The sequence below is a fragment of the Amblyomma americanum genome, chromosome 2 (assembly GCF_052857255.1).
Source record: "Amblyomma americanum isolate KBUSLIRL-KWMA chromosome 2, ASM5285725v1, whole genome shotgun sequence".
In the NCBI taxonomy this organism is placed as follows: Eukaryota; Metazoa; Arthropoda; class Arachnida; order Ixodida; family Ixodidae; genus Amblyomma; species Amblyomma americanum.
This window is the reverse complement of record NC_135498.1, coordinates 162,226,196-162,250,123: the sequence shown is the minus strand read 5'-3', so window position 1 is coordinate 162,250,123 and position 23,928 is coordinate 162,226,196. Positions and strand designations below refer to the sequence as shown.

Here is a 23,928-nt window from a genome sequence, read left to right as displayed (position 1 = left end):
ACCTGCCTTTTCGCGATCCTGCGAGGCATCGGTAGCAATAAGAACATGAGAGGGAAAGGACCTTAGGTGGTCCTGCAACAGACCCTGAAGAAGCGGGAAGGGCTGCAGCTTTGCATTTGATGAAAAATGTCATCGAATTCAATCTGAACAGATGAGGAGTTGTTATATATTTGGCGGACATCTGTGAAATGAATATTTATGCGATCAAGGAGGGACTGCACGTAACATATCTGCGGGGTATGAAATCGAGACCAGGCAGCACTAAAAAAGGCGGAAGGTTGACTGAGAAATATTATACTGGAAGCGTGAATAGGTGAGTGGCACAATTTTAAAAAAATGTTTGAACTGTTAAAAGGCGAAACCTAGTTGATAACGAAGGCATTCGCGCCTCAAGGTGCAGAACAGCATAGGCGACATATTTAGGAAGCCCCAGACAAAGGCGCAACGCCTCACGCTCCAAAAGCACAAGAGGGCGAAGTTTATAGGCAGGAGCTCCTGAGAATAAAACACACCCGAACTCCAAAATTGGGCGGACGTACATTTTATAAATCATCAGAAGCGTATGCCTTCTCATGCCTGACCTAGCACTACAAAGCCTGCGCAGGATGCCAATGGCTCGAACTCCTTTTGCAGAAACTTGCTCAATGTGTGGCCGCCAGGAGAGGGTAGAGTCGTATATTACACCGAGATACTTCACCGTCTGAACTTGAGGTATTATGTTATTTCTATAGACCAGGCAGATATTTACAGAAACAGAAACTGGAAATACTAACAATGCGCATTTTTTCACATTAAGGGACAGATGAATTCTTCCTAGCCAGTTGTCAAGAACATTGAGGTAATTTTGCAGGGTTCGATAAAGAGTGTGAATGTCACCTGCTGATGCAAAAAATGCAATATCGTCGGCGTACACATAAGTTTTCACATTTTGAATGCATGAAATTGAGCTTATAAAAATATTAAAAAGAACAGGTGAGAGATATGATCCTTGCGGAACACCTCTTGTCTGTGGAAATCTCCTTGAGGAAATACCATTTTGGCAGCAGTAAAATTCTCTATTTTCCAAAAAAACAGAAATCCAGGCTACAAAATAGCTTGGGAAGTTGAGTTCTTTTAATCTTAGTAATAGAGTCGAGTGCTCCACGCTGTCGTATGCTTTACTGACAACAAGTTGACAAGCGCAGCAAACTTTTTTCTATTGCGAGCTAATTTAATACGACTCTCAAGGTCAGTTTGAGCACACGAAATTGAACAACCCGGCCTGAAACCAATTTGCCATGGATTCAATAAAGCATTTTCGGAAATGAATGACATGACACGGCTGAGAAAAATTGTAATCAAACACGCATATCGGCTTGACACTGTAACGATGAAAACGTGCAGTTACGGTAGAACGAAATTCACAAGTAACGAGAATTACGAATACGTCACGGCCCCGCCGCGGTGGCTCAGTGGTTAGGCGCTCGACTACTGATCCGGAGTTCCCGGGTTCGAACCCGACCACGGCGGCTGCGTTTTTATGGAGGAAAAACGCTAAGGCGCCTGTGTGCTGTGCGATGTCAGTGCACGTTAAAGATCCCCAGGTGGTCGAAATTATTCCGGAGCCCTCCACTACGGCACCTATTCCTTTCTGCTTTCACTCCCTCCTTTATCCATTCCCTTACGGCGCGGTTCAGGTGTCCAAAGATATATGAGACAGATACTGCGCCATTTCCTTTCCCCCCAAAAAAAAACTAATTAAAAAAAAAGTCACGTTTTCAAAGAAAGAATATTGCAACGGGGGACTGTGTACCGCTGCCTAGGAACAGAGGGCCTGTATCAGCTCTGCAGTTTTCGCTCGATTATTTAAAGAAACTCGCGCCGTATATCACACTGATACGAAAGAGAAGACCACAAAAGTGCAGTGACGAAGGTCAGATTGATATCAGTCAGATTAGTCAGAAGCTGCAATATGTTGTTCGGAATGTGGATCAGTTGCTGAAGGCTATGTTATAAAATAGCAACCGAGAGTCCACCACAGAAACTCAAGTATACGATTTGCACATGCCGTTGCAAACCCATATTCTGTTATGATATTGAGCGCTGTGTAAAAACTGTTGTGCTAAATACTCAGTGTTATTAAAAAAAAGGGGGAATAGGTTTGAAGTGGTAATACAGTTTTTTCCAGCTGCAGGCGCAGCTGGACCTCTAGGCAAAGCATGACCTTCAGCATGGCCACGAGGTCACCGGCGTAGCGCGTCATTGGTCCGGCCGAGTGCAGCTTCAGGAACTCATCGTTGTAGACTCCTCGATGGCCTCTGCAAGGCACGGCACTTGCGCGCGTAACAGTGTTACCGTCTTTAACGATAGCACAGAGAGCGGAATAACTTCCTGGTTGTAGTTTGTCGCCAAGCACGGCTAACATAAACATGCAGAAGCAGTGTTCATGCTCAAAGCATGCACAAAAAATAGTTATGAAAATAATTTCATATATTTAATTTTATTCTATCTGTAATGCTATTAAATAATCACTCTCCGAAGACAAACACTAATTACATCGCTATAAAAGTACTTTTTTCAATGTATTTTTGATCAGTTTCTACCTATACAAATATCCCTGATCTCTCGGCCCCCTCCCTCTCCAATCCACTTTTTTTCTCTCAAGTTCCACTCTGTTCGGTAATGCGCCCCAAAACGGTTAACTGCCGTAACAAAATAAATAAATCAATCAAGAAATAAAAGGCAATAGATACGGCTAACTGACGCACTTTAGGATCATACTTTGCAACGCAGCAGCAAATGATTCACATTGAGCGTAGAATATTTTTGTAAATTCTTGCTGGCGCGGAGACGAAAGCTTTGGCAGCCCAAAAAACAGCACTCCACTTCTTATTAAATGAATTTCAACAGAATTAATTATTTGTGCTGGGCGATTGCAGCTCCAAGCAAATTTATTATATTGCTACATCTGTGAGATTAAACAAAAATAATTAGAATGCAATTTGACAAGAAAATAAATAGATTAGCGAAATTTGAATACAAAAGCTAAATTATTGCCATATCTGAAACGCAGAATATGACAGGGCTGCGAGAAACGCGTTAGGTTAAGCAGTAGTGCCATCATGGATCTGCCCCAGTTGCCTCAAAAAGCGTACGTGGGCCACTAATGTCTTCAAAAATATTTAAATAAAAAGGCATCTCCCGCTCCATCGCAGCTCATTTGTCACCGGCACCTGTCATCCCATATGCAATCTATAGGCTTTGTTTCTGTTGGCGGCTGCCGCTGGCGCTCAGTAGAGAACAGCCTTTTACGCTAGCGCCTTAGCTAGAACTGACTGCCATGTACGCTCGCAACGCCATTTCAGTGCAGGGGGACCGCACTGCGCAGAAAATATATGGGCTTAACAGGCCTTTCCGGTTTGCTAGATCACAAAGCCTTTTAACTTTTCCGCCCTTGTACATTGTGACTTTGAGACAAAGGCGCCAGATCTTACGATAGAAAATTACACAACTGTGGTGTTTTTGTCAAAAGAAACTTGCCGTAATAATGAGGTGCATATATCTCTACCAATATAATAGAAACTGAACGTACTTTATATATAAACGAGCTGGACCCAAGATTCGATAGCAAAACTGATCAGCCGAGCACTTAGCATATCCGGCCACTGTAATGTTTACGAAGACAACTTTAGAAAAAGTACATTGCTGTACCAGAGCCATTAAAGGCATTTTCGCTTAAAATTTGGCCGTTCAGATTTCAGGCACTTTATTGAGCTATGCCGTAACCGTGTGTTCCAAACTACAAAAACAATAATTACACATTTGAACCTCCACTACGGCACCAATTTCTTGCTTCCTTCTTTTAAACCCTCCTTTATCCCTTTCCTTATGGCGCGGTTCAGGTGTCCGCCGAGATGTGAGACCGATAATGCGCCACTTCCTTTTCTCGACAGTCAACCAATTTCATTTCACTTTTCTGCTGATGTGCGGAAATGCGAATGCCTTTCCTCTCTCTCCCTCCATTTCTCTTTTTTTCTGCCATTTTGTGTTTCTTTTTGCTTTTTACGCGACAGTCTATACAGCACCTTCGGTCGAAAAGGCGTCGACGTCCTAGTAGTAGAAGTTGTGCTTGTCGGCGCCACGCGTCGAAAATATTCCTTCCCCTACTGCGCGGTTCGAATGCGCACCGAGATATGTGAGACAAACGTCAATTCCTTTCCTTAAAACCAATTTTAATTTGATTTTCCTTATCTTACGGCGTGAAACATCCTCAGGCACCTACACGATCCCGGAAAGTCGAAAACTCAAGGAAACACAAATCAAAGCTAGTCATGATTTCGAAGGGACGGACAAGCAGCTAATCGAAAAATTAAGACATCCGTAGGCCAAGGAGAAGCCGAAACACCACCAAATTACACGGACAAATAAAACATAGAGCTCAATGCCCCCACCGCGGAAACGGAGGTTCGAGCAGAGATAATCAACCTAAAAACTAAATCTGCTCCGGGACCCGAGGGGATCACAAACACCATCCTCAGAAACCTCGACGACGCATCAATCTCCGCGTTAACAGAATACATGAACAAGGTATGAGATAGTGAGAGCCTTCCGCAAACGTGGGAAAAGGCAAACGTAGAACTCATACCTAAACAGGCAAACCACCCAAATTAGAAAATCTAAGACCCATCTCGTTAACCTCGTGCGCGGGCAAACTTATGGAACTCGTAGTACAGACGAGACTAACCAAGCACATGGAATGAGAGCACGTCTGGCCACACAAAATGGTAGGTTTTAGACCGCGCCTTTGCACACAAGATGTTATGCTCCGACTTAAACACGAAATCCTCGATCAAAGTACCAAGGACACAAAGGCCATCCTAGGCCAAGACCTAACCAAAACCTTTGGTAACGTAAAACACAACGCAGTACTCGCTGGACTTCAAGAACTTGGAGTAGGTGAGAAAACCTACAACTATATCAAAGACTTTTTATCAACCTTAGAAATAATCATGAAATTCTAGGACATTGAATCCCCCACAACCCAACTAGGGAGCAAGAGCACCCCTCAGGGCTTCGTCCTATCCCCGTTTCTGTTCAACATAACAATAAGAGCACTCCCCTATTAGTAAATTGACTTCAAAACCTAAAGTTCTGCATGTACGCTGACGACATAAATCTTTTTGATCAATAAGGACAGCGACGCGAATACAGAACAGAAGTCTCAAACAGTCGCGGACGTGGTGGTTAAATACGTGGCAGACAGAGGTCTATTCTTCTCCCTGCAAACATCGGAATTTTTCATCCGCCACCAGAAAAAAAAGAAAGACGTAGACAAAAAGTAAGGCTCCTGTCCGGGCAGAAGACGAAATAAGAACACTGGAAATGTTCTTTTAAGCTAATGGACAAAACACAAGCACCATTAGAAAATTAGAAAACTACGCGGCACAAGTCATGGGCATATTCACAACAGTCTCGCTCAGAGGCCACAATCTCAAAGAGCGCAGCCTCCTGAAGATGATCCGATCTTGCATCATTAGTCGCATTTGCTACGCCACAACCTTTCTAAACATTAAAAAGATGGAGCACGACCGAATCGAAGTCATAATTAGGAAATTCGTAAAGCGAGCATTAAGACTACCCATATACACTTCAACGGAAAAGCTGTAAAGAATTGGAGTCCACAATAGAGGGCAGGAGCTAACTGAGGAGGTAAGAATCGCGCCGCTAGAAAGGCTGAGCGAGACAAAAGCGGGAAAACCATCCTCGGGTGGATAGGCCTCGAACCAGACCGAGGCCTACACGAAAAAACAGACATTACACTAGACACGAGGAAGTATTTATTGATCCCACCTCTACGAAAAACTTCCATCCGATACACAACAAAAAACGCAGAGAATAGAGAAAAAAAACTATCGCCAAAAATATTTAAAACAAGAAAGCCGACGAAGCAGTCTACGTCGACGCGTCAGGCGGAAAACATGGAGCGGCAGTATCGGCAGTGGCAGATGGAGACGGTACACCCAAAATTACGGCCTTATCGCGCATTTGAGATTAAGTTACGGCTGAAGAAGTTGCAATAGCGCTCGCTTGCGTCCGCACACGAGCATACATAATAATTAGCGACAGAAGAAGAGCCGTTTGGAATATTGGGAAAGGTAGAATTCCATAATAAGCCAGGCGCATACTCTCAACAAACGCAATTTATAAAAAATATCCATCATATGGATACCTGCGCACGAATCTCTTCCTGGCAACAAGGCTGCACATGCGTTCACTCGAGATCTCTACTACAGAGCGGCCGTTGAACAGCCCGGATGCAAGGGAATGAAAGATTGCATCATTACATACCACGAACTCACCGTACACTATAAGTTGCATAGAAGGATATTTCCACCCCCAGATCGGCCTCTCTCCAATATTGAGGCGCGCATTAGGAGGCGGCTACAAGCTCAAAATTACATTAGCCCAGTCTGTGTCTACCTGACAAAAAACCGGGCAAGAACAAGATGCTAAATGTAAAAATTGCGCTGAAAGGGGCAGCCTTCATCACATAATTTTGGAATGCGCCGCTTCCCAAGGCGCCCGCTTAAACGTGAACAGTAGAGAAGCCTGGGAAGTTTAGCTGCGGAGCGAGAACCCCGCCATCCAGCAGCAAGCCACCGCTTAGCGGCTGAGGCCGTGACGAAGCAATGCAAGAGTGGCATCGGACGGGTTGGCTAACGCATTCTCATAAAATATGGTCCTGGGTGGCGTGCGTCCAATTGCCGCAGTGCGGGCATGCAGGGTCATATTTATCGTCTGTGATTCAACATAATAAGTAAGGGCTAAGAATGGGCTTTGTTCGTAGCCGGCTGAGTGTCGTGGCATGCGCCCTGTCCATATAGGGGTGAGGGGCGGTATACGTTCACGTTAGCTCGCGATAAAAGTTTGTAATCTCTGCGTACGAGCTAGGCGCCTCGGCGGGGGCGTCCGTTCCCAAGAGGTCTCCCGGCTCCCGGTTGGTTAAACGTCGGGATAGACGGTCGACCTCTCATTTTTGCAGTTACCCGCGTGAGCCGGAACCCATAAAAGATTGATGTGATTGATAATTTGGGTGCGCAGAATTCACAGTGCGAGCGCGCTTACCGAGTTTGAGTCGCTTAGACTCTTAGAGTCGCTTAGAATTGTTATGGTGCGGGGATCTGCGATGGCCAGTGCGATAGGTCATTCTCGGCCTTGCGTATACAGCTAGCATGAAAGGTTGTGGCGTTAATAAGGGCTGACTTTGGAGTGGCCATACATGCCACGTATGTTCGGCCTTTGATGTGTTGAGCTGCATCCACGTACACTGCTCTTGGTTCGTTCTGTTCATGTTTCTCTGCGGTCTGCGCCCTTGCTTTCTTTACGACAAGGCGAAGCTTAACTGTCCTTCAATTTTTACATGTTTAATTTTTAATTCTTTTATTTTTCAGTTTTATTTCCATATTTTTATTTGAAGTCTGAAGTTTATTCATTGTTAAACAGGCAAAAAACACGCAATAAAGCAGGAGCTAAAGGCGTTGCCTAACAGGGGCGCCTGCCCTATGGAGCAGAAATGGCAGACACGGTGCAGTTTCAAGCAAAACTCGCTATTATATACCATACATCTTGTACAGATAGCAAACGTTGAAAGTGAACAGCAAATAAAACTGTAAAAACACTAACAAGCATATAAAATACATCAAATATACGTAGCGCACGATTAAACAGAGTCAAATTATTGTATTTTAACAAAGCACCATCAGGAGTAATTATAAAGTTAATTATTCATTATTTACCTCTCCAGTAGGAATCTTCTAACTAACTTCTTTGAAATACGTGCCCTGAAATCCATCCTGTTTTATAAGATATCTAAAAATAGGGGGACTTGAAAGTTTAAGTGTTGCGTGCCATGGTTTGTACGTATGCGTGGTGTTTTAAGTGCTTCTTTTCGTAAGCAGTATCGAGTTGGTGTCTTAGGCCCGACGTTATCATATAGCTTATTTTTTTGCATTGTGCAAGTTTGTAATAGTATATCTGACAACGTTTAAGGATTTCATGTTTTAAGAAGATGAGCTTTGTTGGAAAATCTTGAGGTCTACCCCTGTAGCTTTAAAACATTCTTAAAATTTTTTTCTGTAATGTGGTTAACCGGGTATAATTTTTTTTACTCGTAGTACCCCATACTCGGCTGCAATATGATAGTCTGGAACAAAATAAAGTGTAGTACAATGTTTTCTTCAACCAGATAGGTATCAAGTTAGTTAACCTACAAAGACAATCAACAACCTTACTTAATTCTGCCCTTAGCTTCGCCACATGTGTGTTCCAAGATAGATCGGTCTCAAACCACATGCCTAAAAATTTCTGCGTTGCTGTTTGTTTTATTTTAATATTATGAAATAGTACAGCAGTGGTTGTTTCAAGAGGTTTATTACCTGGAGCAAAAATTATATACTTGGTTTTATTTATATTTAGTTGAAGCCTATTTGTATGCAACCATCCTGAAAGTTTCTTCAAATATTCATCAACTGTACATTTTAGATTTCGAAGCGAAGTAGACGCAAAAAATACATTAGCATCATCTGCGTACATATTAAGACGAGGAGAAGCAGGTACATCAGACAAGTCATTTATATAATGATTAAATAAAATTGGGCCTAGTATAGAGTCTTGTGGGACACCACTGATTACTTTTAGTTTGGGCGATACATCATTGTTGAATTTTACATAATGATACCCATTACTGAGATAATTCCGCATCAAATCTAGTGCGCTATCACGTATTCCATAATTACTAAGTTTGGTTAATATTTTTTGGTTTACAGAATCAAAACCTTTAGGTAGGTCAAGAAATAGTCCAAGGGTGAACAACTTAATTTCAATATTGTGGGGTATTTCATGTTTGGTATTTAGTAAAGGTTCCTTGGTACATATGTATTTGCGGTAACCACATTTATTAGCAGATATATTGATATACTTCTCAATAAAATTTGTTAGGCGCTTGCTTGAAATAATCTTAAACTCTCTGGTCAAAACTGGGAGAACAGAAATCGGCCTGTGGTTATTTATAGTGGCCTCACTTCATTCTTTGCTAACAGGCCACACACGGGCAATCTTAAGCTCGTCGGGAAATATACCAGTTTCCAACATGCGGTTAATAATGTAGGTTAAATGTCGGCCCAAAATGTCAGCTACATTGTTTAAAGGATGTGCCTTAATATCACCAAAGCCAGCCGCAGTTTCGTTCTCAGATTTTTAATTATGTTTTCTATTTCGGTTTCTGTCACCAGAGCCATGATTATCGTGTTCGAAATGCTAGGTTTTTCCAGTCGTAGCACACTGTCTGGCACATGATACTGTGATGGGGTATACGTTCTAGAACTTATGAAATTCCTATGTAGCTCTGCTGCTGTAAAAGATTGTGGCGCACTTGTATTAGCTGGGAGAATAGTGGTATTAGGATTGCGAGTAGGTTTGTGTCTAAGAGTGTTAACTGCTTGCCGAATTTTTCTAGGGTCATTGCGAATCCGGACAAACAATTGTTCGTAGTATTCTACCTTTGGTTTCTTCTGTTCACGATTAAGTTGATTTCGAAATTTCTTGAAGTCGAGAATTTGATTACATTACGTTGCTTAGGAACTATTGCTTAATGAACTTTTGCATTTTTGTCTTATTTACCATACAACTCATGACTGACCATTCGCGCGGACAACTTCCGTACAAGCCACTCATGAGCCAAGAAAGGCTTTCCCCTTAAAACCCCATACCTGGCGTTGCCATGTGTCCGAAGGTACCACAGTATGCAGATGGCAAACGAATGCTGCCGCCGATGTCGGTCCCGATTCCCAGTATCGCACCGCCTGCAGAGAGCAGGCTAGCCACGCCACCTGCAGAGAAGTGAAAAGCCAGTAAAGAATCGAGGATACGTATCCAGAGGCGAGTTCTTTGCATTTATTGTTGCTTCCACTCGTAACGATTTTGCCCACAAACCCTTGTAAACCGCGAGTGAAAAAACGTTGTTTATTATGGAACAGCATACACACCTCGTTGGAGCTCAAATGGGCCGTCTGTCGGTGCCGTCAAATTTTTGTAAACTTGTGAAAACGAAGAAATGCTATTAAAATTTAAATAGAAAAAAATTAGATCCTAATTGCAAACCGGAGTTCCGCTGGTTTGATCAAGAAAAGCTCTGATATCATTTGGCTGGCTCGTCTCTATATACCATGTGTCCCAACTAAAAGTAAACAAGCTCTTAAAAACACGCAATGGCCTAGGCGCGTGAGACCAACTGAGGGTTGCTTAGGGTCACGTGATCTTGTCTGCGCTATATTTTTTCGTTTTTCAAAGTTACTAGTTACTTAAGTCTAAGTACCTAACTTTTTAATTATTTAATTGAGGAAAAAAGTGTCAATGTAACAGTTGTAGATCGTCTCAAAAAGCACTCAAAGCGCTGTTTCCTTCAAGGTACAATTGAAGTAGATTTACTAATTGGCCTTAAAAGAAAGCAATCACGTGACCAGCTGCTAGGTTACATCTCTGCCTCAATGTGCACACCAAGGCTCATCGGGGAGAGCACTTCAGTAAAAATAGCTTTCTTTCTTTAAGACGCGTCATGGGATGCTTAAATGGCACCATCGTGACACAGACGTTTTTGTTTATTGTGCGAGCTAGAGTTTAAGGCCGAAAAAAACTACTTTACGTTAACGGTATCTTGCTGCAAACGTTGCAGTCAACAGTTTTTCAAAGTGATCTACATTTTTCCAGTGACACTTTGTTACCCATGGTAATAATTGAAAAGTTTGCTAATTAGGCTTAACATTTTAGTTAACTTTCAAGAACGGAAAAATACAGCAGGCTAGGCCATGCAGCTCTAAACAACCCTCAGTTGGTCTCACGCGGCTAGGACATTCCTTGTTTTTTAAAAGCTTGATTACTTTTAGCTGGGACACCTATATACTGTAAAGCAGAACTGCACATTCGTGACAGATAAGGAGTTGAAGGTGCGCTTCAGCAGCATTGTTATCACCGCGTGTGTCTGTGCTCGACCTGACTGACCTTAGACTGCCTTCGCCGCTGCTTCCTGTCGTCCCGGTTCCTATAAATAATTCCCCGTAAAGCATTTGGTGGACGTGCCGGGTGACAGCTCTGGAACACCGCAGCCAAACTCTTCCGACACCTGCGATGCCTGAGGAATTTCAACATAGAGCCGTGCAAGTGGGTCTTGCTGTTTTCTGTGCCGGCTCCCTTCGCCGACGCAATGCGGTCATCTTCAGCGATACCGTTGAGCATGATGTGGTAGCTTGCCTCGCATCTTACGGACCAGTGAACCTCTACGACAAATAGCACGATGAAACCAAACTGAACAACTTTCTTTTTACCTTACCAGCGTTGCTAACCTGTGGTATCGAAACCACGAGGTTGCCACCACCACTTGGTCTGCCTTCACGGCGAACTTCTCAGAAGGTCTCGGTAGTCCGGCTGTCACGAAGCTTCGCGGAAAACAATTAACGCATGCACAAACGGTCGCTGCAGGTCGGCGAGAGCTTTACGAGCTACATCTAAGATGCCGACTCATGCAAACGTGGGACTCGTGCAAACGTGTAACCCTCCACATATCGTAAGCTGACTAAATAAAACGCATCTTGAAGGGCAGTGACGACCACGTCTTCCAGATGCTGTTAACGCGCGACTTGCGCACCATTGCTGAAGTCGTCACACTCTGGCAAAGCTTCGAGGAGCTGCGAAAGCTGAGGATATTGATTCAGCTGAGGATACTGATTCACGTGACAAGGCAGGTTCAGTCCCTAGCTGGAGTGACGCCTGCCGCTGACACCTCCTTAATACTTCGTTCGCGAAGAAGTAGCGCCTCAGCTCCTACTTCTACCGAGCCCTCCAGGTCCACAAGTAAAGTAGGCTCCGGCTGTGTGACATTAAATTCAAGTGCATGTTGCGCAGGCTTTCCCGCTCATTCATCCGCCGGTACCTGTCGCCGCTCTGCTGACATACGACGACGACCCCGCCAGACCTCGGCAACCTAGCAATCATTCACCTCCAGTGCCTGTGTGAGTACGAGTACCTTATTTTCGAGCGGCTCTACGAGTCAGCAATGTTTGGCTCACCACCGACAACCGACTTATTTGCTAACACTTGCGGATTGCCTGGTCACGTGGCACGTCATTGCCGTCGTCGTCTCTAAGTTTCAGCACCACACCCTGAATCTCCTTATTACTGTCCTTCCACGAGTGACTCCGCACCTGCTGAACCGGCAACAAGTCGTCCTCTTTTCTCTGGCCGTGCGGCCCTCTCTAGCCGCCGTTCACCTTCGCCGGGACGCTGATCAATCTCTCCTATGCCATGTCACCCCAATGCAACTCAAGAGGAAAACTAGGCGCGCAGCTGTTTAGGCGAGAGCCATGCCCCTCCTGAACTTTCAAAAGCCTCATCTATCACCTGCTAGTCTGTTCTTCATCGCTGTATGATACGCACGTGTAGTTTACCGACGTGAAATGCCAATCACTTTCCTGCCCGAGCCCACACGTGCACATATAAAAGCACTGCCTCTTCTATATGAGGCCACTCTGACGAAGTTTAGACCGTGGTCGAAACGTTAGCATTAAAAATGTTCTTTCTTTCACCATTTCTCAATGCACCTGCTTTAATGTCTCATCGGATCCATACTAGTTCAAATTCCCGCCTATATATATATATATATATATATATATATATATATATATATATATATATAGGCTAACAGCGAACAGGAATTGTCACTTTGCATTTCAGTAGAAAAGAAGAGCAACCTTTGAAATCATTTATTGACATTTCGGCCCTGTAACCGCCTCAGCCAAATGCTGTTATATATACACATCATCATCATCATCAGTCTTATTACGCCCGCCGCAGGACAAAGCCTCGCCCCTATCTCTCCAATTGCCACTGTCTTGTGCCAGCTCCGGCAACTCAATCCCTGCAAACTTCATCTCTGCCGCACAACTAACCTTATGTCGCCCCCTGCTACGCTTGCCTTCTGTTCAAATATAGTCCGCTACCCTTAAATGGGTTGCTATATGTTTTCCATGCTTAGAAATGATGGTAAGAAGCATTCACACTATGTGTGTTCGGAATTGAGCCGGCTATTTATTACGAATTTTTAAAACCCGTGTTTTTTTTAAATTCACGGGCCGATTGGTGTGCTTGTAGTGACAGATTCTGATACTAAAATCGTGACAAAAGACATCACTGTGCCCATGACGTCGCCAGGCCACCACACGCTCTCATTCGTTGGAGCCACGGCATCACAACGTCCTGGGCACACTTCCGGTAGCCGTCAAAATCGTCTGCTCGTGCCGCCGCGCGACCCTCTCGGGCAAGCGCGAGCCAGGGCATTGCCTTCGCGCATGGGGTTTCAATTTTCCTCTGCCGCCTCCTTTTATCGGGAGTTCCGGAGACACTCGCAGTGGCTCGCCGAGTCGCTACCGCCGTCGCAGGCGTTCAGCCGGTACGGCATGAACGCATAGGGCTCGATGACCATCGCGGCCGTAAGTGCGAGCAGTCGCGCCTCGAGGTCCGGGTCCATTAATGCTAACTACAACAAACGACAAGCAAAAAAACCCGTCGCGCGCCGCAATCACGCCGCAGACGCTGCTCCTGGGTTGCTAGGAGCGACAACCGGAAGTTGCAAAAGGAACGTCAGCGGATGACGTATTCATGGGCGGGACCCTGTCCCAGAGCTGTTTTCTTTATTTTTGTCTGGTGCCCCGCGTGTACGAGTTGAGCGGGAAGAGGAGGAGCGTAATTTCTAATCGTCTATATCTTCAGTGTTATTGATGCTAGCTTAAAAATTCTTGCGTTGGGGTGACGAGTGATGAAAAGCCTACTTCTCGTCTGTTACGTAATCTCAATTAATTTATTGCATAGTCCCCTTAAGGACCATCAGTCATCTTGTCTTTGCGTTACATACCCTCCGCAAATCAATTTATTCCTCTTGGTTTTGACTAGGATGTCATTAACATGCGTTTCTTCCCTGACCCACTCTGCCCTCTTCCTCTCTCTTAACGTTACACCTGCCATTTCCTTTCAATAGCTCACTGTGTCATTCTTAACTTCAGCTCGACCCTTTGTGCTTTCTCTCACGCTTTTGCCCAGTATGTGAGTACCGCAAAGGTACAGCGCTTATATACATTCCTCTATAGGAATATTAGAAAACTCGCATTCGTGATCTGAGAAAACATTGCCAGATGCGTCCACCCATTCTTATCATAGTTATTTCCACTCGTGATTAGAATCTGTGGTCACTACCTGCCCTAAGGTGACTCCTATGTTACTTCCAGCACCCCGCTGCCAATTAAAAACTGCTCTTCTCTCCCGAGAGTGTTAAACTTTATTTTGGTTTTCTCCACATTAATTTTTAGAAACACTGTTCTGCTCGGCATGTCTAATTCATTGGCCTTGGTTTAAAGTTTATCTCCTGAGTGACTTAACAAGGCAATGTCATCAGCGAATCGCAGATTACTAAGGTATTGCCCATTAACTCCTATCCTCAACTGCTCCCATTCCGGACCTCTGAGTTCCTCGTGTAAAAAGGCTGTGATTAGCATTGGCGAGGCCGTATCTACTTTCCTCATGCCTTTCCGGATTTAGATTTTATTGCTGTATATAACAAGGAATACGGTAGCGAATGCAGCCGTCCCCGACCGGGATTTGTCGCTCGCCGGTCGGGTTTTGTAGCAGCTCCTGCAGCCCTAGGTGGTTTCGGCTGTGCCGGTCCGTGGGCCCGTAATACGTGTATTTTTGGTGGCTGCAATGGGATGGCGCTCACCCGCGCCCAGAAAAAAGCGGCTGATGCGGAACTCGGCGCGGCGGACGGCGCCGATTATCTCGGGCAATCCGACGGCCTGCACATTTCCCCGACGCTGGAGGATGTCCTCCAGCGCTTCGCCCGGTGACTGAACCTGAGGGAGGCTCGCCTGAGGCGCTTCAACCAGGCGCACACGATCTAGTGCCGGAGACTTCAATCCAGCTCGTGGACTCCACTCCCGCATCCGTCGGGCCAGCCTCGCAGTCCGAATGTGGGGTGCAAGGCGCGGGTGCGTCTGCGGTCTGCCCGTTGGGGTTGCCGTAGTTAACATCCTTCGATGGCACAGCTTCTTGGGAGTCCTACGAAATCCAGCTAGGCGCCATCTCAGCGGCGAATAGTTGGAACGAGAACACGAACACCGTCTTGCTTAACGCCAAGCTGCTGGACCGAGTGGTGGAGCTGCTCTCAAATATGCCACGCGCAGAACTTGGCAGGTACGATGCCATAGCGAGACACCTCGCCAACTGTTCCGGGTCGGGGCAATACCGACTCCAAACCAGCGCCTGCGAGCTCGTCAGCCGGAGCCCGGGGATAGTTACCAGGACCATGCTGCAGCTGTCAAGCGGTTTGCGTCGCGGTCGCTGCCGGGTGCGCCACTGACCATTGCGGCCATGGTCAACGCAGAAGCCTTTATGGATGCCACGCGGGTTTCTGAGGTCCAGCGCCAGGTCAGCCTCTGGAGCCTTGAGCCGGTCCGCGCTGCAGGGAGCCTCGGCGTCGAAACGTTGATGATCCCGCGGTTCACACCGGGGACCCCATCGTCTACAGAGCACGACGATGCGGTACCGGTACCTTGGACTTCGATTACGGCACGCGTACCATCAAGCGTGGTGAGACTGGAAACGCACGAGTATGGAAGTCATCCAGCCCTGGCAGGGTGTTCCCAGGTGTTGCCTGATTTCTCTGCGGAGAACGAGGCCACCGCCTTCGAGACTGTCCTGGCATCTCTGCCTCAGCACCAGATCAAGAGCACCTGAAGATCAACGATTTCTTCGACGGTTCCCAAGGCGTGGCAGTGCCATTTTTTGCGCTTGTGCCCTCGTTCCGTCGGCCACTGTCGTCGCTTTCACGTCCCCGTGTTGCGCCTTACGTGTTTGTAGACGTTGCCATACACGGTCAGCACGTGAATACTACACTTTGATCTTAGCCAAAAGGCCGACCCTAGTTGACGCGGGGGTGCTGTGCATGTGTTAGATAAGTCGTTCGTGGTTAGCGTGCCCCACTTGCTTCCGCCGACCCCTGAAACGCTGCTTGTAACTTTCAAAGGCACCGTGGTGAATCAACTCGTCTTTGTCGTCTTGAATCTGCATGTTTTCGGCACGACCTTCTAACCGAGTTCGTGATTGCCGAAAGCCCAATTTGGCCGTGGTCTTCGGATGCAGTTGGTGCCAAAAAGCGGGGGTCGGTCTCCACTTTGCGACCCCGCGACAACGGGCGTACCGACCGTCCTGTAGCTAAGGCCAGATTCGTCGGGACATTCACGCCGATGCGGGCCTATGCCTCATGCTGGTGTTGGCGGCCAAGCGTGCCTCCGCCTTTCTGCGCGGTGTCCTCTCTAAATTTCGAACGTCCCGCCCCGCCGTGATCGCACAGTTTCGAATGCTGGAGCGGCAACTTGGGCACAGGGTCAGCTGTGGCGGCGAGATAAAAGTTGACGTGCTCTTGGAACCCGTCACATGTGCAGCGCCAGCCCACGAAACGAACTCACCTTGGAGCCTTCTATCAGTGACGAAAGGAAAGGCTCACATGCTCGTACTTAACTTAGGTGGTCACCTTCTCGTGTTGCGTCAAGCGTCACCCCTTGGCAAGACACACATTCTGGGCCCGGGCTCACCGGTTGCCTCTCTGAAGCCTGCGGCTCCGGCGCCCTCCCCCCCCCCCCCCCCCCCCCCACAACAGAAGCCCTACCGTGGGAGTCCTTCAATTGTGGTGCCGCAACACCATGGTTGTCGGTCTCTCTGTGCCAATGAACTCGGGTGTTCTTCTTGGACACACAATACTTTGAAACTGCTGGTCACGGCCCCATTCAATAATATCGTCGTGTCGCACTAGCCGAAGGGCGCGTTATCCAGCACCGCTTGGCCGACATGCTAGACAAAGGTATTATATCCACTTCACGTGGCCCCTGGTCCTTTCCCGTCGTACCTGTGCGGAAGAAGGACGGGACAATCCATTTCTGCGTGGATTACCACAAACTGAACGCCATCGAAGTATGTCCGCTACCTTGCCTTGACGACGCCCTCGACCGATTGACGGGGTGCCAATACTTCACCACCTTGGACCTCATTTTGGGCTTCTGCCAAGTACCACTCCTTTCCGAAGATGCGGTAAAAATTGGCAGTGGCTTAGCTCGGCTATGCCTGGATATACGTAGCGAAAGCTAAGTCATAGCTTGGTTAGCCTTGGTTAATCTTGATTGCAAATCCAGATTAGTCTGGTCGTCTGGCTAGTCGTCACGTGGTTTGTCACGTGGTTGGTCATGTGACCAGTCAGGTGTTTGGTCCCGTGCTGCGGTGCGACCACGGTGGGAATGCGAGCACGGCGAAACTGCGAGTTCGTGGCCACTGTAGCTTCCGCTATAAAAACTGCTTTTTTTAGCTCCGACAGCTTTTACCAGCTTACCCGAATACCCTTCAGCCTCGCCAATGCCCCAGCCAAGTTCTAGCCGTTTATGGACCGCATGTTAGGCCACATTAAGTGGACCATGTCGCTGGTATACACAGACGACGTGGTTGTCTACGGGGCCAATTTTCCAGAGACTCAGCGGCGTCTCAAGCTCGTTCTCGAGGAATTTTGTGGTTGGAAACGTAGGGCCGAGGAGCGGGAATGTGATTCCCGTCGGCTCAGCAAATTCTGTCTCGTTGTGCCAGAAACCTTAATCAGATGTTGGATTCAATGTTACCTTGGTGCGTGGGAACACGTCAGTACCATGTGGATACCAAATTTGTGACTGTGAGTGCAACCGTTTGTCTGTCATCGATTTTGTGCGGACCACCTGGGACGCGCTAGGCGTCCACTATGCATAGCCCTGCTTCGGCCGGAGACGCCGGCCCGGAGGCCCCTAAGCCGCCGGTAAACCGCCGATTCTGTGGACCCACCATGTCGATAGAGATGACCGTCGAAGGTATGGACCTGAATCCGGAGCATTATGACAGCAGCTGGGTCAAATGCCAAGGAAAGGTTGAAGCGGGACACCAACGGAAGCTTCTCGAAAGTTCCAAGGGGAATGCCAAGATGAAGAACGCTGTTTCGGACGCGGGGAAGCCGGAGACAAAATTGCAGATGGGGAGGTTTTAGGCCCTACAAAGCGGCCCGGAGGAAAGTGGCTGAACGATCGATCGCTATGAATCTTCCGAGACTCCAGGGTGAAGGTATCAAGGTTATTATTAGGCCTCGTGAAGGTTGGGGCATGATTAAACGCACGTCGGGCACGCTGATGAGTGAGGCTCTCGCCAAGGCTGCCCGACTCGGCTAGTGGGAGCAGGACTCATGGTGTGTGAACGGAAAGCAAGGTACGGTGCTCTTTCATTCCTTGGACTTTAACCGAGGCGTGAAGGTAGCTGTAATCCGTTGCTTTAAACTCGACGACAAGGAGCCCCAAGATGTGGCCAATTTGATCGTACCATAGGATATCGGGCGAGTGGTAGTCCACGGGATCTCTGAGAGATTCACAGAACAGTTATTCAAGGCATTGAGAAGGGATCCGAAGAATCCAACGGTCACTGGAGTGCGTCGGATAGGCAAGACTTCCAGTATTATTATCACCTTTCTGGAAACTGACGTTCCAAGAATTGTCAGGATTGAAGGCATGCTCATGCCCTGCCGGTTGTTCAAAAAGAGATATGAAGTTTGCTTCAGGTGTGTAGAACTTGGTAATCGCTCCAATGTGTGCGTTAGTGAAAACCCAAAGTGTCGTGGCTGTGGGGTGGTGTCGCCGCCCGAAGATCATCAGTGCGTTCCCAAGTGTCGCCTGTATGGAAAGGGCCATCTGACGGGTGGCAAGCACTGCAAGGAGCTCTTCCGTACGCCATACGTGATAAATAAGAAACAGTGGGAAGCAAAGTTAGCCCCCGAGGATGAGGCCAAGAAGCAGCAGCAAGTCCGTTTCCGTCGTAGAGACGGGCAAATTGGGTCCTACGAGCGACGCACGAGCCATTCGAGGGACCGTTCCGCTTCGCTTGCTCGCCTGCAGCCGCCTCCGTGCAAGACGAACACGGAGGGCTCTCGATCGAAGCAGCAGCAGCAGCAGAAGAAGAAGCAGCAGGCGCCGTCAAAAGTGGATTGTGCAACTAGAGTCTCTCAGGACTCAGATGAAGTCAAGGCTCTCAAAGACCAGAACATAATTTTACAAGTGCAAGTTAAGGCGCTGCAGGAACAGGTTAGGGCGGTAGGCAGGATTTTGCAGCCGATGTATGCTGAAACGCAGCCGGTGGAGCTGCCGCGGAATGAACAGGCAAAACTCCCTAGGGAAAGTCCTCCAGCAACAAATAAAGAAAAGTGGTTCCGAGGAGGATCTTCTAACCCGCATGCAAGGACTGGAAAGACGACTGAATAAAAAGGAAGAGGATGATCAGGTTTTTCAACAGCAAAATATGGCCGCTTTGGAGCACCTGAGGGCTACTATGGAACAGGTGCGCGCCGATATGGCAAGCAGAGACGAGAGAATTCAGTGGGTATATCAAGAAATTAATAACCTTCAAAATGGCTCTGCGTCACCGTAGACATACCATTTGGCAGTGGAACTGTAGGGGCTTCGGTCGCAAACGCGTGATACTCCCGACTTTTCTGATGAGCAGTGACGAATCCGAAGTAATCGCGTTGCATTAGTGCGGTAAGCACGCCAAGCTGGCGAGTTACAAATCGTACGTGGAGCGAAGTGACAACACGCGAGTTGTCACTCTCGTCAAAAGGAATATAACTATAACGCTGTTGCAGGATAATACCGGGACTAAAAATATCGATCATATTTTTATTGAGATAATCATGCTTATGAGAAAACTCAATAGTCTGTTCATTCTCAATGTATATAGCCCGCCACATCAAAAATTCCTTGCGGCTTCGATGAGCTCTTCGCGAAAGCGCGCATGATCTCGAAGGGAGGGCCTCTTTTGATATTCGGGGACTTTAACGCGCCTCACCCGGCATGTGGGTATAAGTACAAGCAAGTAATAGGACGAGAACTATGGACTAGTATTCAGCAGAATGGCCTAGTGCTTCAGACGGATACCCTCTGACCTACCCAGCAGGGGAACAGTGTTTCGACAGACACGTCCCCGGACTTAACTCTAACCGGAAGCCGCACCTCAGCCACGTGGTGCAACACGGACGAAAACTTGGATAGCGACTATAATATTATCAAAATTGTAGTCGACAACGGACCACCGGTTGCCCGGACTTAACTCTAACCGGAAGCCGCATCTCCGCCACGTGGTGCAACACGGAAGAAAACTTGGGTAGCGACTATAATATTATCGAAATTGTAGTCGACAACGGACCACCGGTTGCCCGGACTTAACTCTAACCGGAAGCCGCACCTCAGCCACGTGGTGCAACACGGACGAAAACTTGGATAGCGACTATAATATTATCAAAATTGTAGTCGACAACGGACCACCGGTTGCCCGGACTTAACTCTAACCGGAAGCCACATCTCCGCCACGTGGTGCAACACGGACGAAAACTTGGGTAGCGACTATAGTATTATCGAAATTGTAGTCGACAACGGACCACCGGTTGCCCGTACCAAGAACGTGGCGTCGGTGAGCTGGGATGCTTTCCGTAATTGCCGCACGGGGCAGGTAAAAATGTCCTTCAGTCGGTCCGCGAGGCAACAGAGGAGGTAGAGGTTGACGAGGACGTCGAGGGAGTAGATCGTTACATGGTCAGTCTCTGGCGCAAGAAGAAGGATCTTCAAACGCAAATCATGCAGAAGAGGAGGAACAGGATTTTTCGAAGACAATTGGCCTTGCTTAACAATGAAATCGAAGAGTACGCGCTCGTTTTAACAAGGTAATACTGGAACAACATTTGCGACAACATGGACCGGAACATCGGGATGGCAGGTATGTAGCACTTGCTTCGGCATCTTCTAGATCCGGACAAGTCTAAACTGGAGGCCAGGCAACAACTTCACCGGCTAGTACATACGTTTGACGGGACCACGGATACTGTCAGATCCCAAGTCCGGGACCGGTGCTTGAGCTCTGCGAAGGGTACAGCTAAACAGCTACCAGATTACGAGGAGCACGAAAACCGAGAACTAGATAAATCGATAACAGTTGCCGAGGTCCGGGCAGAAATAAACAGACTGAGAACCAGGACTGCCGCGGGTAAACTGCCGGCGGCATGGAAGGACACGAACCTTGTGTTCCTCCCTAAGCCGGAAAAACAGCTGGGTTTCGAGCACCTGCGTCCCATTTCGCTCACGTCTTGCGTGGGAAAACTGATGGAACATGTATTTCAGACCGGTTTGAACCATTTTTTGAGGACAAAAGTATATATTCAAATACCATGACTGGATTTAGACCGCATTTGTCTGCATGTGATGTCATGCTGCAGTTAAAAGAACAGATAATATACAATTCAACACTAGACACCAGGGTGATCATTGGTCTAGACGTGTCGAAAGATTTCGACAACGTAAAGCACTCGACCTTTCTGGAGAGTCTGGCTGCGTTAGACGTGGGTGTTCGCACCTACAACATACGCGTTTTCCTTACAAACAGAACGGCATCTATAAGGAAGGGGGTAACACAATGACAGGTGTTCGACTGGGCAACAAGGGCACCCCGCAGGGATCGGTGTTGTCGCCGACCCTGTTTAATATCGCCATGATTGGCCTCCCCGCACAACTGGACGAAATTCCGGGGCTGAACAATACGTTGCACGCATATGACCTGACTCTGTGGATGTGCAGCGGCATTGACAGCCAAATTGTACTGACATTTTAAAGAGCTATAGACGTGACAGAAAAATACTTAGAACCAATCGGGCTCAGGTACTCGGCAGAAAATTCAGAAGCGCTATTTCTCGCGCCCATGCGGTACCCACGGCGTCGGCGTATCAAGCAGGACTGACCGTATAACGCGGGAATCACACTCAGGGTCGACGGCAACGTAATTCCAGTGGTTGAAAGCATTAGGGTTCTAGGGTTACAAATTCAGGCAAACGGCAGGAACTAGGAAACGGTTCAGAGATTAGAGGCTAGCACCGGTCAAACTTGCAGACTCCTAAAACGAATCGCTAGCAAACATGCGGGTATGAAAGAAGCTGACCTCCTTAGACTAGTCCAACCTTTCATAATCAGCAGGATAGTTTACGTGGCACTTTATTTGCGGCATTACCAGACGGAAAAGGACAAACTAGACATTCTAATCCGTATAGGAATAAAAACAGCACTAGGTTTACCACCCTGTGCGCCCACGGACAAGATTTTGAGTCTAGGGTTTTCGAATACGCTCGAAGAGCTCACTGAGGCTGCAAGGACCTCGCAATATCAGAGACTTCTGCGTAGTCGTACTGGTCGCAGCATTCTAGAGAAGCTGGGGCACGAGCCTCGAGTGAGCTCGAGACGTACTGACCCGGTTCCTAGACAGGTTAGGGACAAATTAAAGATACCTCCACTCCCCAAAAACATGCATCCCATCTATCATAAGAGCCGGAGGAGGGAGAGGGCAGTTGCGTTGCAAGCCCGCTTTCAGGGCAGACAGGATGTCTTGTATACGGATGCCGCAGAATGCACGAAGAGTATGGGGCGCATTTCAGTAGCAACTAGGGAAAACGGAGGCCCGGTAGCGTGCTGCAGCACCCGGCACTTGACAGTAATGGAGGGGGAAGAGTTCGCCATTGCGCTGGCTCTAGCTCAACAACAGGTCAAAATTATCGTGAGTGACTCTGAATCAGCTATTAGAAACTTTGACGCGAGCTGCATTTCAGCCACAGCAGCACGAGTGTTGGCCGGCAGTCCACCACCGGCAGAACAGGTAGCGCTCATTTGGACACCCGCGCACCAAGGTTTGAGAAAAAAAGATAAAGCCCATGCACTAGCCCGAGGATTAGCTACCTTCCGGGATCCCAGTGGCGTCTTGTGCACAACGCCGTCCCCCTCGCGCAAAGAGGAGCTCCTACAGTTCGATGACGATCTTAACACGTATCAGGAAATCCTAAACCATTACAAATTAGGCAGAGCGGTACCTCCGAAAGCAAGTAAGCAGCTAACCAAAAACGAGGAGGTTGCGTGGCGCAAGCTGCGAACCGGAGTATTCCCTAACCCTCAGCTTTACAGCAAGTGGCACCCGGAGTTCTTCACCCCCAGGTGCAAACGTTGCGAGGGCATAGCGGACATGATCCATATGATATGACATGTCCGAGCATTGGACATCTTGATAGAACGGATGAACCCTGGGAGGCACTGCTTCACAACGAGTACGAAACTAAACAACGAGAAATCATCCGTCTCGCCTTTGCCGCTACTGAGATCCAGGAGATCCCGGTCGACGGCTGAGGGGGAGGACATGGCTGGGTCTGAGCGGCGCCTCCGATACCCATCAACGCTTTGGCGGGTGTAAATAAATGTTACTTCCGTCTCTCTCGAGGGATTTACCGCAGCGGGGCTTCGTCTGAAACCTAAAATTGCTTCTTCAGTCTTCCCGACGTGACATACATAGATAACGTCGTGCATAAGCATGGCATTCGTCTCGACCTTGACAAGCTACGGCCGCTCATGGCTTATGAGGCTCGAGCCACTTCCAAGGAACCTAAAGTTTCCTTGGATTTGCGTTCTACTTGGGCCGTTTTATTTCGGACTTCGCCAAACGGGCCTAGCCGTTAACCATCCTGCTAAAAAGAAACACATCGCGGAATTGGACTCGGACCAACAACGAGCGTTCGTCGATATAAAGCATGTCGTCCTCGCGCCCCTTACTTTGGTCCACTGCGATGAGTGTGCATCGGCCATCCTACGTTGCGCCAGGCAGGATCGACCTGGAGCAGTCCTTTTGCACGAAGACGAGTCTGGCAACCACAGTGTCCTGACTTATGCCCGCCAGCAACTCTAGGGTGTTGAGCGGCGCCCGCATTCGTCGGAGCTCGAG

At 47.7% G+C, this 23,928-nt stretch overlaps 1 protein-coding gene across 1 annotated transcript in view; it reads right to left on the bottom strand.

Moving 5' to 3' along the window:
• LOC144120183 (fatty-acid amide hydrolase 2-A-like) overlaps positions 1 to 23,928 on the bottom strand; it is a 51,865-nt gene that overhangs the window by 5,323 nt on the left and 22,614 nt on the right. The window contains exons 4-5 of the mRNA XM_077652605.1: positions 9,747 to 9,866; positions 2,204 to 2,313 (exon numbers count right to left, since the gene is read on the bottom strand). Of these exons, the coding sequence (XP_077508731.1) occupies positions 2,204 to 2,313; positions 9,747 to 9,866 (230 nt within the window). The remainder of the gene's footprint in view (positions 1 to 2,203; positions 2,314 to 9,746; positions 9,867 to 23,928) is intronic.